General features: G+C 43.8%; 1 protein-coding gene across 2 annotated transcripts in view; it reads left to right on the top strand.

Annotated features, from left to right (window-relative positions):
• Window positions 1–19,641, top strand: part of LOC144679580 (TPR and ankyrin repeat-containing protein 1-like) — a 135,978-nt gene that overhangs the window by 64,103 nt on the left and 52,234 nt on the right. For both annotated transcript variants that reach the window (XM_078540099.1, XM_078540098.1), the window contains 4 exons: window positions 4,596–4,841; window positions 5,031–5,204; window positions 11,172–14,009; window positions 17,914–18,113. In XM_078540099.1, the coding sequence (XP_078396225.1) occupies window positions 4,596–4,841; window positions 5,031–5,204; window positions 11,172–14,009; window positions 17,914–18,113 (3,458 nt within the window). The remainder of the gene's footprint in view (window positions 1–4,595; window positions 4,842–5,030; window positions 5,205–11,171; window positions 14,010–17,913; window positions 18,114–19,641) is intronic.

The following is a 19,641-nucleotide window of genomic DNA, read 5'->3' on the forward strand; positions in this document are numbered from 1 at the left end:
CAATCCTGTGATTCGTTTGCTCCCTCCTTGCTGCATTTGCTACCTTCCAGTCCACTGAGATCATTCCAGAATTGAGGGAATTTTGGAAAATCACAGCCAGTGCAACCACTATCTCTGTAGCCATCTCTTCTAGAACCCTTGGTTGCAGACCAACAGGCCCAGGGCATTAAGATATTAGCAAAATACTGCAGATGCTGGAAATCTGAAATAAAAACTGAAAATGCTGGAAAAACTCAGCATGTCTGACAGCATCTGTGGAGAGAGAAACCGAGTTAATGTTTTGAGTCTGTACGACCCTTCTTCAGATCTAAAGAGAGGTAGAAATGTGATGGAATTTATGCTGTTTCAGAGGTGGAGCAGGTGAATCTGGAAAGAAAGTCAGCAATAGGACCAGGGCATTTGTCCCATTAATTTCTCCTGTACTTTTTCTTTACTAGTATCACTTATTTTAATCTCCTCATTCTCACTAGACCCTTTGTTCCTCAACACATTGTTTTGAGTACACTTTGAACAACGGCAGGTCTGAATTCCAAGGATAAGATTGATATTGGTATGTTCATTCCAGAGGGAGGCCCCCACCCATAGTTTTTCAATTCAGAACTTTCCAGAGTCTTGATAGTCTGTGTTGAATAAGCAAAGGTCACCTGACCGCTTGGTAGTTTTTATTTTATTCATTTACGGAATGTGGGCATCACCGGTTAGACCAACATTTTTATTAACATCCCTAATTGCCCTTGAGAAGGTGGTGGTGAGCTGCCTTCTTGAACTGCTGCAGTCCATGTGGTGTAGGTACACCCACAGTGCTGTTAGGAAGGGAGTTCCGGATTTTGACCCAGTGATAGTGAAGGAACGTAAAAATAGTTCCAAGCCAGGGTGGTGAGTGACTTGGAGGGGAACTTCCAGGCGGTGGTGTTCCCATGTATCTGCTGCCCTTGTCCTTCTAGATGGTAGTGGTTGTGGGTTTGGAAGGCGCTGCCTAAGGAACCTTGGTGAGTTTCTGCAGTGCATCTTGTAGATGGTACACACTGCTGCCACTGTGCCTGTGGAGGAAATGAATGTTTGTGGATGGGATGCCAATCAAGCGGGCTGCTTTGTCCTGGATGGTATCAGGCTTCTTGAGTGTTGTGGGAGCTGCACCCATCCAGGCAAGCGGAGAGTATTCCGTCACACTCCTGACTTCTGCCTTGTAGATGCTGGACAGGCTTTGGGGAGTCATGGGGTGAGTTATTCACTGCAGGATTCCTAGCCTCTGACCTGCTCTTGTAGCCACATTATTTATATGGCTAGTCCAGTTCAGTTTCTGGTCGATGGTAACCCCCAGGATGTTGATAATGGAGGATTCAGTGATGGTAATACCATTGAATGTCAAAGGGCAATGGCTAGATTCTCTCTTGTTGGAGATGGTCATTGCCTGACTCATGTGGCGTGAATGTTACTTATCACTTGTCAGCCCAAGCCTAGATATTGTGCAGGTCTTGCTGCATTTGGACATGGACTGCTTCAGTATCTGAGGAGTCACGAACGGTGCTGAACATTGTACAATCATCAGCGAACATTTCTACTTCTAACCTTATGATGGAAGAAGGGTCATTAATGAAGCAGCTGAAGATGGTTGGGCCTAGGACGCTACCCTGAGGAACTCCTGTAGTGATGTCCTGGAACTGAGATGATTGACCTCCAAGAACCACAACCATCTTCCTTTGTGCTCGGTATGACTCCAACCAGTGGAGAGTTTTCCCCCAGTTCCCATTGACTCCAATTTTGCTAGGGTTCCTTGATGCCACACTCGGTCAAATGCTGCCTTGATATCAAGGGCAGTCACTCTCACCTCACCTTATTTGAACCAAGGCTGTAATGAGGTCAGGAGCTGAGTGGCCCTGGCGAAACCCAAACTGGGCATCAGTGAGCAGGATATTGCTAAGCAAGTGCTGGTTGATAGCACTGTTGATGACCCCATCCATCACTTTACTGATGATTGAGAGTAGACTGATGGAGCGGTAATTGGCCGGGTTGGATTTGCCCTACTTTTTGTGTACAGGACATATCTGGGAAATTTTCCACATAGCCAGGTAGATGCCAGGGTTGTAGCTGTAGTGGAACAGCTTGGCTAGGTTGTGGCAAGTTCTGGAGCACAAGTCTTCAGTACTATTGCTGGAATATTGTCATGGCCCATAGCCTTAGCAGCATCCAGTGCCTTCAGCCATTTCTTGATGTCACGTGAGTGAATCGAATTGGCTGAAGACTGACCTCTGTGATGCTGGGAACCTCCGGAGGAAGCCAATATGGATCATCCACTCGGCACTCCTGGCTGAAGTTTGTTGTGAATGCTTCAGCCTTATCTTTTGCACTGATGCGTTTGACTCCTCAATCATTGAGGATCGGGATATTTGTGAAACCTTCTCTTCCAGTGAGTCTGTCTATTACTTGCTGCTTATGCTGTTTAGCACACAAGTAGTCCTGCGTTGTAGCTTCACCAGGTTGACACCTCATTATTCGGTATGCCTGGTGCTGCACCTGGCATGTACTCCTGCACTCTCATTGAACCAGGGTTGATCCCCTGGCTTGGTGGTAATGGTGGAGTGGGGGAAATGCCGGACCATGAGGTTACAGATTGTGGTTGAGTACATTTCTTCTGCTGCTGATGGCCCACAGCACCACATGGATGCCCAGTCTCAAGGTTCTAGATCTGTTTGAAATCTATCCCATTTAGCACAGCGGTCGTGCCACACAACACGATGGAGGGCATCCTCAATGTGAAGACGGGACTTCGTTTCCAAAGGGATTGTGCGGTGTTCACTCCTACCGATACTGTCATGGACAGATGCATCTGCAGCAGGCAGGTTGGTGAGGATGAGGTCAAGTGTGTTTTTCCCTCTTGTTGGTTCCCTCACAGAACCAGTCTAGCATCAATGTCCTTTAGGACTCAGCCAGCTGAGTCTGTGGTGGTGCTATCAAGCCACTCTTAGTGATGGACATTGAAGTCCCCCACCCAGAGTACATTCTGCACCCTTGACACCCTCACTGCTCCCTCCAAATGGTGTGCAACATTAAGGAGCACTGACTCATCAGCTGGGTGGGGGGGCTTGCTGGTGGCGTTACGTGGCAATCAGCAGGAGATTTCCTTGCCCAAGTTTAACCTGGTGCTGAGGGCGATGTGGGGTGGTCCAGCCGGTTTCATTTCTTTTTATTGACTTTTTAGCAGTTTGGTACAACTGAGTGGTTTGTTAAGCTATTTCAGAGGGCAGTTACGAGTCAACCACATTGCTGTGGGTCTGGAGTCATATGTAGGCCAGACCAGGTAGGGACAGCAGATTTCCTTCCCTAAATGACATTTGTGAACCAGACAATCGACAATGGTTTCATGGTCATCATTAGACTTTTAATTCCAGATTTTTATTGAATTCAAATTCCAACATCTGCTATGATGGGATTCAAACCCGGGTCCCGAGAGCATTACCCTTGATGTCTGGATTACCAGTCTAGTGAAAATCCCAGTACGTCACCACCTCCCCACAAGCTAACTTAACAATTTATCAGTGCCTATTTTAAACAAATAAACAACAGTTCCAGAAGTTTCCATACGAGCTCATTCCATGTGTAAAGTTAGGAACATGACGTGCCTTTACTGGGCATGATAATTTCCATTACTCAATTCTATCTCATTGGAAAATGGCGCCAGAATCTAAATGTGCCGCATATGCTCCTGCATTCGCCAGGTACTGTCCACCAACGGACGCACCCCTATAATTTACCAATCAAAACAGTACGGACAGTTAAAAACCATTACAGGTATGATTATAGATAACGTTGCTTCTTAATTTTCTTTCTCTTTTTTTCTTGCAATGTTCCCCCCTCAACCGCATCCTTCCTGAAATTGGACTCTTTGCTCGAATAGGTTCCTGGGAAACTGCGTCCTTCATGTCACCATTGTCTATGTTTTGGTCTTGTCAGGGAATGTTAGCCACTGTTTTGAGGTCCACAATAACAGTCATTGGATGGGATTCCGAAAGGGAAGTCGAGTCAAATTTGATTTATTTACGTTTCACCTCCCTAACCCAGGGGGCCTGGCATCTTCTTATGACATGGTGCCTTACCCAGCTGAGTCACTGAAGAAGTCACCTTACATTTAAAGCAGCAGCTGACCAGTAATACTAAATATCAAATATGTTATTGTAGCCTAGTTGAGAATGGTAAGAAAGCACAGGATTACCTAATTAAAGAGGAAAGAAGATCCATGTGTCAAATTAGGAAAGAACATTTCTGCATTGTGTGCACATTTCACCTTTCCCAATACAATCAACTTATTTCATGAGCATAATTTAAAATGGGTGGCTTCACCCATGAAGATTTTTTGTTTGGTACAGCTCTGCTCCTCCAAGGAACAACAGTGCAGATGAAGTTTTACTTTGGGAAGGAGGAGTCAAAGCGTAAAGTGTCAAATGAAAGTCAACTGTGCTTACCATATAGAGGTGTCTACTGAACTGAAAGTTTACCAGAGAGAAATAAGTTCTAATGTATTTTGATCTTAGTTATTTTGAGATAGCTGTATTTGGTTTCTTGTCTGCAGTTAAATAGCCTTCTTTATTGCTTTACAGAGATTAACACGGCCACTTTGTGGAATGTTGAGTGTAAGGTTGCAAGCAGATTGATCAAGCAGCTTCTTCACAGACGTAGATGGCATGATGTCTTGCTCTTACTAACTGGGGGAAGCAATGAAAAACAAAGCAAACAGCCTGTTCTGAAATGTGACCTCTCGGGTCTGGATCTTTGCACCATCATTGTTAAACTTGACCAGCAAGAGAGCAGAGAATGGCTTCTGCAGAATTTAATAGACCATGGAGGTAGGTTAAGTGTACACATATTCTTATCCTGTAGTTTACTACATTACAACAGTGACTACACATTACAAGTATTTCATTGACTGTAAAAGGCATTATACGTCCTAAGGTCATAAAAGACATATAAATGCAATGCTTTTTCTTTCCAACTTTTCCACAGTAGTTGCTGATCTATTCTTTCATTTTTTGCAGCCCCTCCATGTGGAGTTGGTACTAAAGAAAGTCCAATGCAGCTGTCTTTGAAAAAAGAGGACTTCAAACTTGTGCATCTCTTGCTAATCAATGGGGCGAATCCACAGCATCTTACTCTCACCCCAGGCGACACACCCCTTCACGCTGCAGTTTGTATTGTTCTCGACAAAAAAGGTCTAACTATGAATGCTAACTTACCTGTTCATTCTAAACCTGCTTGACTAGAATTCTTAAAATAATAATCGCTTCTCTTAAAACACAGAAATAAGATTAAAGGAATTTAAAACGGTTTGTGTTTGACAAAGTGCCACATAAAAGGCTGGTTAACAAAATTGAGGCTCATGTAATAGGTGGGTCAGTGTCAACTTGGATAAGAAGTTGGCTTAAGGACAGAAAACAGTGAGTTGTGGTAATTGAACGTTTTCCAGACTAGAGGATTGTAGACAGCGATGTTCTCCAAGGATCAGTGCTATGATCACTGCTTTTTTGATATGTATCAATGACTTGTACATTGGAATCCAGAGTAAAATTTTGAAATTTGCTGATGATACCACATTTGGAGGTCTGGCAAGCAGCAAGGATGGTACAAATCAACTGCAAAAGTACATAGGCTAGCAGATGGGGCAAATAAGTGGCAGATGGAATTTAATACGGAGAAATATGAGGTGATGCATTTCAGCAGAAGGGATTGGAAGAGGCAAAATGAACTTACTGGCACAGTTCAAAAGAGTGTGCAGGAACAGAGGGCCTTTGAAGGTGGCAGCTGACTTATTGGGAGAGAAGTTAGCAAAGCATAAGAGCCTTAGGCTTCATAAATAGATGTATTGAGTACAAAAGCAGGGAAATCATGCTGAACCTTTATAAAGTTCTGGTTAGGCCACAGCTAGAGTAATGTATTTAATTCTGGTCACCACATTTACGAAGGACGCTAGGGTCCTTTAGAGGATGCAGAGGTGATCTACCAGAATGGTTCCGGAAATAATTAATTGAGCTACAAGGTTAGGTTGGCGAAGTTGGGAATTTTCTCTTTCAAGCAAAGAAGGTTGAGAGAAGGTTTGATTGAGGTGTACAAGATTTTGGCAGGTTTAGATAATGTAGACAAAAGCTGTTCCCATTAGCTGATAGTACAGGAATTTGGGACATACGTTTAAGATTTTGGGCATGAGATGCATGAGCGCTGGCAGGAAGAACTTTTTTTTTTTACACAGCAAGTGGTAATGAAGGTGGTGGAAGCAGAGACATCATTGGTTTCAAATGAAAATTGGATACAGGTATCGGACCCCTTAACCAGCGTCCCAAAATTCGTAAGGGTCCGAAAACTGGGTCCTGTGTTGGAAACTCATGGTTTTGAGGAAACATTTTTTTAAAAATTAATTCATGGGATGTGGGCTTCGCTGGCTGAGCCAGCATTTATTGCCCATCCCTAATTGCCCTTGAGGAGGCGGGTGTGAGCTGCCTTCTTGAACCGCTACAGTCCATGTGGTGTAGTTACACCCACATGTGTACAATATCTTGCTTTTGTATTTTAATACAGTTGGCAAACATGAGAAGAAGTAGTGAGCAGTGAGAGAACTCGCAGACACACCAACCATACAGAGGGAGTAAACATGTTGAATTGTCTAAACACTACTCAATAAAAGGCAGTTCAGTGAAAAATAGATTGACTGTTTCGCCACCCCCCCCCCCCCCCACCCCATCGCACAGACCCAAAATCCAGAAAATCCCTGTATCCGATACACATTCAATCCCGAGCTTCCCAGATACGGGGTCCAGTACCTATACTTGAGGCACTTGAAGAAAATAAACTTGTCGTGCTACAGGTATGGTACAGAGGAATGGGACTGACTGAATTGCTGTACAGAGAACCAGAATAGATTTGATTGGCTGAGTGACCTCCTCCTATGCTGTACTGACCTCCAATGAGACAAATGTTTCCAAAACTCCAGAAATTTGACTAAAAATTTTACAGTTAAATATTTGTATATTTTTATACATTTACATTGAAATATTTTGTTTCTTGCTAGATTTTGAAATGCAGACTTGACTGGGACAGTATTTACTTCCTCTATTTTTAAACACTCGTGACCCTGAAATTTTGCTCGTTGTGTAACTCTGGTGGGGATCATGCCAGATCCCTACCATTTTTCTCAGCTGGTCTCCTGCTTAAGCTGCCAAATCTCCGCTTTTTAGTTTCAGTGGGGAAATTTCCTAATTTAAAGCGACATAAAAAGACTCAAACTTAACTTGACAGTACAAAAGAGTTGCCAGATTCATGAAGTTAACCTAACTACTGTCTATGTAATTATGTATTTCTAATTTTGTTTTTGAGGGTTTCCTTCACATGTTTACCCAATCCCAGAAGCAAACTGAATCTAGATGTATTGAATATAAAATCAAGAGGCTAATTTGGAACTTGTACAAGACTTTACCTTACCTACTTGGCCATTGGAATATTTGCTGCACAAAGTCAAGTCACTATTATTACTTTATTTTAAAAGCAGCCTGGGAAAGCTAACCCTCTCCCACTCTTTTCCCCCCTGTGCCCAAAAAGTGATTAGTAGCATCACTGCCTTGAAGGAGGAGAAAGAAGAAATGGGAGGGCATTTGACTTGTGGGACAAGGCTGACTTGACCCATGTCTGCCAGCCTACATGAAATAAGACCGAAGCTAGATTGTTGTTGTAGTGTTATTTATAGCTCTGGGTACTCCATTATAGGTAAGTTATAAATCTGTAATTAGATTCACAAGGATGTTAGTTTCTTTATTGATTCACGAGGATGTTACTTTATTTATCTTTATTATCTGGACTGCCCAGGACAAAGCAGCCCGCTTGATTGGCATCCCATCCACAAACATTCACTTCCTCCACAGGCACAGTGGCAGCAGTGTGTACCATCTATAAGATGCACTGCAGGAATTCACCAAGGCTCCTTAGACAGCACCTTCCAAACCCACGAGCACTACCACCTAGAAGGACATGGACAGCAGATACATGGGAAGAACACCACCACCTGGAAGTTCCCCTCCAAGTCACTCACCATCTTGACTTGGAAATATATCGTCATTCCTTCGCTATTGCTGGGTCAAAATCTTGGAACTCCCTTCCTTAACAGCACTGTGGGTGTACCTCTACTCCACATGGACTGCAGCAGTTCAAGAAGGCAGCTCACCACCACCTTCTCAAGGGCAACTAGGGATGGGCAATAAATGCTGGCCCAGCTAGCGAAGCCCACACCCCATGAATGAATTAAAAAAAACATGCAGTGAGAACACTCTATAGATCTTCACATTTCCTCTGTGAACGTCTGACTCCTCTATGGCTGAGGGCAGCTCGCTTGCGCCCTGTGATCAGGGTAATATGGAGACACAGCTGTGACACTTTAAGTGCAACTGATCCTTTGGCAGCCCTCATCCATATCCTTCAGGACCACAATGTCGTCAGAGGACACAGATGCTGAAGAGAGAATGACAGAACTCTGTGAAACCTGCCCACGATATTCTGGCAGCAATGACAAGCACCATCGAGGTGCAGGCATCACTGATGTGTCCAGTGAGTGAGAGGCCGGATGATCTCTTTGTTCTGAAGGTTACACACTGCACAGAGAAGAGGCCTTGGAATGAGACACTTGCCTTGATCTTATGCAGGAACCAAGGTTTCACATCTGAATGACATGACACTGCTCATCATAACACGGAGCCATAAGCAGGGAGACTTTCTTGATAGTTTATTTACAATAGTGAACATTAAGTACAAGTGATTAACACCTGTGCCCACATGGTGCTACTATATCTTAACCTTCCTAATCCTGCCGCTACGTCTTGGTGCTCTCCCGACATCCACCATGGAGGTGGAGGCAGCCTGCTGACTGCTACACCCTGTCTGTGATGACCTTGGCAACCATCCTCTGGAGGGCCCATGCCTGCTTTGGATGCCCTGCTGTGGCTTGGCGTACCTTCCTCAGTCTGTGGATCTGGAGATGATGGGGTCACAGGAAGAGTGGGTTTGGACCAGCCAGACATTCTCAAAGTCACCTGGGTGGATGGACCTGGGGTGTCAAGATGCTGATCCTCTTCCCAATGGGTGCCCGATGGTCCCTGGCTGACTCCTTGAGGAAAAAGGGGAAGCTGGAGTGAGATTGAATAGCTCTGCACTCCTCTTGTGTTGACACTGTTAGAGGCCAATTATGGCATCAGCGATGAAGTTAAGCCTGCACAGCAGTGCAGGACCGATGTCCTGGTCTAAGGTCTCCATGGCAGCCTCCATCTTGCCAGTGTTGACCTCAGTGTGTTGGCATGGTGGCGCGAGTACCTCGGACTTAAGGCGGATGGAGTCCCCTATCATCCCTTGCAATCTGAGGAGTGCACCAGACATCCCTTCCTGATGTTCCTGTGATTGTCTTTCCAGCTCCAACAACAGTTTGAGCACCGAGTCCAAAGGCTCATCATCCGACTTGGACTTAGTGGATTCCTTGCCTCCAGTAGTCTTCCCAGTACCGGACACCTCGGATGTCTCTGCCTCCGCATGATGTGCAACAGATTGTGTGCTGTGCCCACCAGATTGTGATCCCGAGGCTACTCTACATCTAGGTCCCACCAACGTGTGTGTTGCTGCACTGGTAGAGAGGGTGTGGGTGAGCGCCGGGATGGGTCTTCAGTGGTGCTGCCCTCAGGGCCCTCATCCAAGGTGCTCTCAGCATTGGAGTTGGGGTTAAGGTTGCCTGAGGGCGATGTGGCAGATGTATCTAGGAGAGAGAGTGCAGATTATTAGTGATTAGCAACCGCGTTACACGTAGCAGTGGACTCAAAGTAGCGTTGACAGAGGGATGATCTGGTGCAGGATTCTCAAGTGGATGCTTGCTGGCAACGTCACCGTCGCTGCAGGAACGGTCCGCATCCTCTCCGTCCAGCTCCGACGCACAACTCTCGAATGGAGTGAGGACCTTGATGTCTGGCACTCCGCCCCCTGGTCTGAGACCTCACCCGGTGATTGTGCTCAATCTTGTCCTGCATGAGGACAGATGGAGAGAGTGTGAGCAAGGCACATGCCAGGCCAAATGAGAAGGATGCCAGGCATGCATGTGTGCTGAGTGGAGCCATGGATGGGATGAACAGGCAATCTCCAGAGGAAATGAAGCCATATGGAGATGTGAGGGTGTATGAAAGAGAGTGGTGATGTCCCTTGAGCTGGCAGTAAGTGAGATGCCAGTGAACGTGTGATGGGCTTGTGAGTGATGAGACGTTTGACTTACTCTGGTGGCAGGGATGAGATTATTCATCCTTTTTCTCCACTGGATGGCTGACCTCTTGTGTGTAGCGTTGGCACTGACCACCTCTGCCACCGCCTCCCAAGCCAGAGTGGTGAGACTGATGGGCCTCCTGTGGCCAGAGCGGGGGCAGAGGACATCGCAGCGGGCCTCCATGGTGTCCAAAAGGCAGTCCAGTGATGCGTCACTGAATCGGCAGACTGAACTCTTCTTGTCTTTGGGGCCATGTCTTCACTGGAGCAGTCCTGGCCTGCAAGCATCGAGAACTGTGTGTGTGGCTGCAGTTTAAATATGGTGTCCCGAGTGAGGAAGTGGCATGGTAACAGCATGGTGGGCAAATCGGAGGCTGCTCACCAGCGAGGCTGTGTGCTTCCCGTGACTACATCATTTATGAGGGGGGGAAGGGGATGATACGATGTGAAAATCCTCCATTGCAGCCATTTAAAACGCCATTTTTCACAAACAGTACCGTACTTCGTGCAATTCTGGAATGATTCCGCCCTAGCTTACAATTCCAGGTTTGTTGAATTTAAACTGCCCCGGTGGGATTGGAACCCACATCCCCAGAGTCTAATGCCTTTACACAGAGGATGTCTAGAATGTGGAATTCTGTGCCATGAAGCAGCATTGAAGCAGAGTCCATAAACACTTATAAAAGAGAATTAAATAATTGCTTTTAAAATAGGAATTTAAGCAGTGTACAGTGCGTGAGCAGGAGAGTGAGTTTAGATTTGGTGACTTGCAGTGAAAAACATGGGTACAGACTTGTTAGAATATTCTGTGTTATAATCTGTGATTTATGTTGTTCGATTCTGGATTGCTGGCATGTCTAGTTAGTGTTAAACTATTTTGTTCTCTTTTTCTTTTTTACTTGCAGATGAGTTTGGTTTGCACATCCTGAAATATCTGTTGGAAAAGTATAGCTCTGATGCAATTAAGTTTCCATATCTGAATCCCAGCAGCTCTCAGGATAATGATGGAAATACCTTGCTGCACATTATATTTCACAAACCCTATTCTAAAAATCACGAGGAAATAATGGATCTGATAGCCAAGTTTGAAATCAGCAGCAAGATAAAAAACAAGGAAGGGAAACTATTTATGTATAAAATTAAAAAAGATGACCCACGGTTTAATCTGTGGAATAAAGCAACATCACGAAATAGAAAGAAGAGAGAACAAAATGACCAGAGTCAGAAGTCACGGCCTTCAAAAAATGTGAAGAATGCCATGAGCAGAAAGTGGCCTTCTCACCAGAAGACTGAGTCTTTGGAGAGTTCACAGCCTGACGAGCTGCCTCAGTTTAACGCCTCCTGTGAGGCTTCCTTTCAAGCGGTTGAAACAAGCTTTGCTTTAACTTCAGAAGAAATCCTAATGAATGAAATTACAAAAATGATTCAACAACTTGTGATTGAGACACCAACGGAAGCAAATCCTCCCAAACTACCCTTTTCCAACACTTTGCTCAGTGATTCAATTCAGACTTCGGAGACGAGAGCTCCAGTTCTTGAAATTGGCTCTTTGCAAAATACTGACAATATTGAACCTGAAATGTTGAATGGGGCCACAGAACATTCAAACTGTGGTACGGTGCAGCAAGATCCAAAACCTGAAGAAGTGACCAATTTACAAGATCTGGACTTTGATAATATGGCATGGGAGATTGAATGTACATCAGAGTTGCTGAAAAAGCTCAGTTGCAGAGACGTCCCTCAGCAAATGAAAACAAAAACTGTGAAGGTGATTCAGCAACTTGGCAATGGAGAATGGACTCAGAGCCTCCAGAAACCACTCAAGCACCTGAACAGCCCCATCAAGCTTTATGAAGCTAAACTTGACAAAGGAGGAAGAATGCTTTGGGAACTAGCAGTAGACTTTTCACCGCGCTACAGTGAGAAACCGGAGGCGATTTTTGAATCGGAGCTTTCTTCTCATCCTCAAGAGAGAGTCACGGGAAGGGTATACAGTGAGATTATTCGAATTTGGGATATCATCCTGGACCACAATAAACTCAAACATGCATTGGATATGATCTGTAGTTCTTATGACCGTGGACAAAACTGCATTCTCCGGAAGAAGCTTAAAGGGATAACCAAAGCTGTGCTTACCTCAAATTTACATGTTCAAAAGAGGATCCCATTGATCTTTGTGGAATGTGTTGATTGGAATGAACGAAAAGAAAAAGTGTCCGAATATTTCCCACCTGCTAGTGCAGTGGAGACAGAGTATAACATAATGAAGTTCCATAGCTTTAGCACCAATATGGCTCTTAACATCCTTTCTAACCTGGAGTCTAGAGTTGAATATCCTTTTCGAGTAGGAGAGTTGGAGTATGCAATAATTGACCTTGTCCCTAAGCCGTTACAAGCAATCATTCTGATTGGGCGAAGTGGAACGGGGAAGACTACTTGCTGTCTCTACCGACTTTGGAAACATTTCCAATTCTACTGGGAGAAAACGCAAGTTGGAAACCCCTGGTTGGTGCGACAGGTCTGGCATAAAAGGAAAACGGGGGCCATGGAAAATGGCGAAAAGGAAGCAGTGGTGATAAATGGCAGAACAGATTGCTCTGATTCTGTGGATGGGGAAAAGGATTTTGAACTTGTGGACCAAAACAATGATTTGGATCAGAATGGAATGGCATTTGGTGATTGTTGCAATAAGTTGACCAATGGCCATGGAGCTATGCTGGCGAATCCAGATGATGCTGATAAACTTGAACACCTGCATCAAGTCTTTGTTACCAAAAACCATGTCCTGTGCCAGGAAGTCTTGAAAAACTTTATAGAGCTTAGCAAATCTACCAAAGCTACAGGCCACTTCAGACCCCTAGAGCCTGCGCTTTACAGACTTCAGGACATTAAGGATGAGAACTTTCCCCTGTTCATAACCTCAGAACAATTGCTGTTGTTAATTGATGCATCCTTGCCAGACCCTTTTTTCCCTCGAAATGAAGATGGCAGCCTAAAAAGGACAATTGTGGGTTGGTCTGTTCAAGAAGATATGACAATACCAGATTTAGGAGAAGAGGATGAAGAAGAGGAGTATGAAGGAGAACTTCTGGATGATGAATGTAGGGCTGCAGAGGGTCAAACCAAAGAATTTGATCCTCGTATTTTTGTGACCTATGAAGTATTTGTACATGATCTTTGGCCCAAAATGGTAAAAGGCAAATCTCATTTTAATCCAGCTTTAGTGTGGAAAGAGATCAAGTCCTTTTTGAAGGGTTCTATTGAAGCTTTAAATAGTCCTCAAGGTTGCCTCACAGAAGAACAGTACATTAAATTGGGAAAGAAGAGAGCACCAAATTTCCAGGAAGACCGAACTGAAATCTATCGCTTCTTCTGCTTGTATCAGCAGATAAAATCACAGTTCAGATACTTTGATGAGGAAGACGTATTGTACAGCTTATCACAGCGATTATCCAAGTTAGATGAACTGCCGTGGTCTATTCACGAATTGTACGGGGATGAAATACAGGACTTTACCCAAGCAGAGCTTGCTACCCTCATGAAATGCATCAATGACCCAAATTCCATGTTCCTCACTGGTGATACAGCTCAAAGCATAATGAAGGGGGTTGCTTTCCGCTTCAGTGACCTGCGTTCTCTCTTTTATTATGCTCACGATTGTAATCACAATGAAATGAAACAGTGTAATGTAGTAGTGCCGAGCAGAATATACCAGCTGCATCAGAACTACCGATCTCATTCAGGTATTTCCTTCAAATCATTGTTTGATAAATTAATTAACTCAAACGAGTATATAAAATCATTTTTTTTTAAAGAAAATATTAGAATTTTTCTGATTTTGTATCCCCTGAACTGACAACTTCATAACCAAGTTCTCTAAAATCTGGAATCATTCTGGTTCCTCCTTTTTAAACCTTTCGTAGATACTTTGAGGTTTTGGGTACCAAAACTACTTGCTGTACCATAAAACTGGCTTTCTAATTTATCTGTTGGTATAACTTGTTCTAACTTTGTAATCCAGCACCCTTGGATATATCTCAGTATCTGATTTGTCTCAATGATAACTACAAATGCTTCCGGGGTTTGATGACTGTCCTGAATCTTTTCCATTTTCACATTTTGCCATAGTAATCCAAAGGAGAAGCTTTCATGTTCAGTGTATGTTTCCTGTTCCTGTATGCATTACTCACATTCAAATCTATCTGACATATCTCCGCCTCTGGGTTTAAGTCCTACCCTAGAGATTCAAGCAGGTAATCCAGGCTGATGCTTTTCAGTACAGTCCTGAAGGAGTGCGGCAATGTTGGAGGTGCTGTCTTTCAGATTGGACGTTAAGCCTAGGCTCTGTCTGTTGTCTCAGGTGAACATAAAAGATCTCGTTGCTATTTTGAACAAGATCTGGATAATTATGTGCTGGATAATTATCCCTCAACAAACATCACCAAATCAGGTTGTTTGGTCAGTACTCTCCAAACCTTTGGGGTCTTACTTTGCACAAATTGTCCACTATGTTTGACCTCGGTTACAGCAATTATAAATCAGAAGTATTTAATTATCCATATATGCTTTGGAATGCCCTCAGTTGCCATGGTAGGATTTGAACTTGTATATCCAGATGATTAGCCCAGGGCTCTGGATTGCTACCCTAGTAACATAATTACTATGCTACTGTAACCTATAATTGATTCCTGTGCTTAAACAGTGCATTTGTCACCATACTTTGTGTTCTATTGTTAAATGAAATCTTAATCCATTTAAACAATTAATCTTCTATTCCCTAACACTGGAATTTGATAAACTGATGGATGAAACACAAAAGGTTCAGAAGAGATTTGATGGAGGTATTCAAAATCATGAATGGTTTTGATACAGTAAATAAGGAGAAATTGTTTCCATTGGCAGATGGATTGTTTTCAGAGGACATAACTTTAAGGTAATTGACAGAAGAACAAGAGTGGACATGAAGGGGTTAAAGTTTCCAAATTAAAATTATTCTTGCAAATCGTTAGATTCACTATTAGTGTTGGGTGATGATCTCCGATCTTTGCCTTGACCTCTGTCCACTGGAGTGACCAGTCTAAAGTGAGTGGATGTTCACCACTGATGTTCCCTTCCTCTGGGGAAATATCTATCCTTCTTTCATTTGCCATCTTTACTAAAATCGGTACCTTGCTGTATGAGCTATACAGCTGAACACTATATTTCTGCTCCATGTATTATATACTGAAAATATATATTGGGGAAAGTACAGTAGTGGGCAAGATAGAGCAGTGCAGTCCAATGGATATCGTTGTCGAGCTGCAAGTGTGGCTCCAGTGACATTGTTTTGGCTACACGCCAAAATTTTAAAAGAAAACTCCTCAGTTTACTTAATGAGTACCTAACACGATTCAATGTAAAATGTTGCAGTCTTTCTCTTCCACCAAAGTTTGGAATCCTGGGGTGAACTGATCAGACACAGCATATCTTAAAGTGTTTTCCAGGTTTTGTTCAGCAGCCAAGCAATATTTAGCGACTGTTAAGAATACCGGCTTACACAATGAGCCGTGCAAGACCCACCCTTTCTCTCCATCCAGAAGATTAGATATGGTGGACAAAAAAAAAATGTTGTTCTCATTAGCTGATGACACAGGTACTAGGGGTTTTGGGCAAAAGATACATCGGGGACATGAGAGATTATTTTACACAGCGAGTACTAATGATCTGGAACTCGTTGCCGAGGAGGGCGGTGGAAGGGGAGACAATCGTTGACTTCTAAAGGAAATTGGGTGAGCACTTGAGGGAAATATATCTGCAAGACTACAGAGAGAGCAGGGGAACGGGATTGACTAGATTGCTCTACAGAAAGCTGACATGGACTCGATGGGCCGAGTGGCCTCTTGCTGTGCTGTAATGACTCCATGAATGTTGCTTACCCTTTGTCATTACTACACTGTTTAGAGATGCTTATTATTCACTGGGCTTGACAGCCGTGGGTCAGGTGAAACATGCTCACCCCGAGTCAGAAGGCTGTGGATTCTAGACCTAAACCCAGGGGTTTGAGCACATTTATTTAGGCTGACACTCCAGTTCAGTACTGAGGGAGTGCTGCATTGCTAGAGGTTCTGTTTTTTTGGATGAGGTATTAAACTTTTCAGGTGGATGTAAAAGATCCCACACTACCGTTTCAAGGGAGTGAAGGGGCATTCTCCCTGGAGTCGTGGCCAACATTTATACATCACTAAATAGATTATCTGGCCACTTATCTCATTGTTGTATGTGATATATAAATGCAAATATGCCTTGTACTGGCCTGGAGTGGTTATTCTGATTGGGAGAGCTGTCCACGTTCCTGGTTCCCCTCTCCAGGTATTGTTGCTAGTGTTACCATGGTGCTGAAGACCTTTTTCAGTATTTTCAGATAACCACAGGAAGCAAAACTTGATCAAAAATGACCTGTGCACTTTGTGACCTGAATTTTTGCAATGATGGAGAGGGTCTCCGGCTTGGACAAAATGGTACCGGAGCCCCGATTCCTGTAGTCTCACCCCTGAACCCAGCACCCACCATTTTTGCCAGGAATTGTGGGGAGGGTTGGTGTTGGAATGTGGGGTGGGTTGTAAGTTACACATCCGTGGTTCATGGAGTCAGCTGTGCATTGAAAAGTGTAGCTGCCTTCAGACAGATTTCTTAGAGGCATGTCCAAAACATGGTTTATGGGCATTACACTTTTCAAGAGAATGTTTAAACCTACTGGAGTTCTTTGGAGAGGTAGTGTACCCTTTGGGAGAGGCCAAGTGCCCTTTGGGATTTTTAAAAGTAGACATGAATGTGCATAAAAAGTGGCTAAACTCACTGCAAGTGTCAAGTTGTCAAGGCATTTAAATTTCCTTTAAAGGAAACAGTCTGTGTTTTTAAAAAAAAATCAGTGTTTGCTATTTCACTCTGTCTGTTGACTTAAACCTGAAGGCTATCAGACAATTTGTGCTACATGACTGATTCCACAACCTACGAAATAGGAGCAGAAGTGGGCCATTTGACCCCTCGAGCCTGCTCCGCCATTCAATATACTCATGGCTGACATGTCTGTGTTTCGAGTTCCACATTCCCATCAACCCCCGATTAAATTTTGATTCCCTTGCCTAAGAATCTATCTATCTTGGCCTTAAAAATATTCAACTACCCCACTTCCACCTTGCACTACCTTTTGAGGCAAAGAGTTCCAAAGTCGCACAGCCCTCAGCGAAAAAATTTCTCCTCATCTCTGACCTAAAAGGTTACCCCTAAATTTAAAATAGTGCCCCCTAGCTCTGGACTCGACCACAAGAGGAAACATCTTTTCCACATCCACCTTGTCAAGACCGGAATAAAAATCAGAGCGTCCGGAGCACTTTCTCCCGAGTCAGGCTTGCAGGGTCAGGAATTTTCCTGACTTGGGAGTGAAGGTTCAGGCCTGTGTTTCACCTTGCCGTTTTAGCAACAAACGCACAAAAAGCTTAAAGTAAACATGCATGCATCCTGCAAATATGAACATTGAGATCACATACGCCAAGATTGTGTTGGTAGCTACTTGTGACTAACTATTTTAGGCATTGATGAACTGCATATAAAATTTTGATTTTTTGTGTGCTTTATATTGATTAATGTGAATCCCTTGTCTATATTTAGGAATCTTGAATTTGGCCTCTGGTGTAGTGGATCTTCTCCAGTACTATTTTCCAGAGTCTTTCGATCGCTTGCCGAGAGACACTGGCCTCTTTGATGGACCAAAACCTTCCCTGCTGGAGTCCTGTAGTGTCAGTGACTTGGCTATTTTGCTTAGAGGAAACAAACGGAAATCCCAGCCAATAGAATTTGGTGCTCATCAGGTTTGCGTTTATACATCTAATTCTACCATATGTATTTGAATTGCCAAATCATCTTCAGCTGCTACATCAATTACCTTCCTTCTATCATAAGGTCAGAAGTGGGGATGTTCGCTGATGATTGCACAACATTCAGCACCATTCGCAACTCCTCAGATACTAAAGCAGCCCACATCCAAATGCAGCAAGACTTGGACAATATCCAGGCTTGGGCTGAAAAGTGGCAAGGAGCATTCGCACCACACAAGTGTCAGGCAATGACCATCTCCAACAAGAGAGAATCTAACCATCACCCCTTGACATTCAATGGCATTACCATGGCTGAATTCCCCACTATCAACACCCTGGGGGTTACCATTAACCAGAAACTGAGCTGGACTAGCCGTATAAATACTGTGGCTACAAGAGCAGGTCAGAGGCTAGGAATCCAGCAGCAAGTAACTCAACTCATGACTCCCCAAAACCATCTACAAAGCACAGGTCAGGAGTGTGATGGAATACTCTCCACTTACCTGGATGAGTGCAGCTCCAACAACACTCAAGAAGGTTGACACCATCCAGGACAAAGTAACCCACTTGATTGGCACCCTATCCACAAACATTCACTCCCTCCACCACTGATGCACAGTGACAGCAGTGTGTATAAGATACACTGCAGGAACTCACCGGGGTTCCTTAGACAGCACCTTCCAAACCCATGACTGCTACTAACTGGAAGGACAAGGGCAGCAGTTACATGGGAACACCACCACCTGAAAGTTCCCCTCCAAGCCACTCACCATCCTGACTTGGAAATACATTGCCGGTCATTCACTGTCACTGTGTCAAAATCCTGGAATTCCCTCCCTAACAACACTGTGGGTGTACCTGCACCACAAGGACTGCAGCGGTTCAAGAAGGCAGCTCACAACCCCCTTCTCAAGAGCAACTAGGGATGGCCTAGCCAGTGATACCACATTCCAGAAAATAATTTTTAAAAATTCATTTGATCTGTGAGGAGATTGTAAATAAACCATTTAGACCATGAATAGAAGTAGTGGCCAGTTTAAATTGTAGAAGATGTAGAAGAGGAAATTGGAAGACAAAAGTTGAAATAGCAGGACGCTTTTTGTCTTTGGCATTCCTCGGACATAGACAGAAAATCATAGGGAGAGCTTACGTGACATCCCAGTGGTACAGATGCAGAATAAACTTTCCTCTGCTCAGCCCCAACCAGAAGAGCAATCCTTACTGCACCAGTGTGACATTTTCCTATTTACCACTCTGATCAGATTGCCATGAAGTGCTTAATTAAGGGTAGTTATATACTGTCAACAACCAAAATCATCAACCCGATTATGATTGTCCAAACTCAGTGAACAGCACTCTGAGCTGAAGTTGAAGTCCCAGATGTGCTAGGCTAGTGTTTAATCCACTGTGCCATGCGTTTCCCAGATTCCTTAAAAAGAAGCAACCCTGATGATGAGCAGAACCATCATATTCACCAATCTCTACACAATTATTATATTGATGGTTATGAAGATATGTGGTA

The sequence above is a fragment of the Cetorhinus maximus genome, chromosome 4 (genome assembly GCF_964194155.1).
Source record: "Cetorhinus maximus chromosome 4, sCetMax3.hap1.1, whole genome shotgun sequence".
In the NCBI taxonomy this organism is placed as follows: Eukaryota; Metazoa; Chordata; class Chondrichthyes; order Lamniformes; family Cetorhinidae; genus Cetorhinus; species Cetorhinus maximus.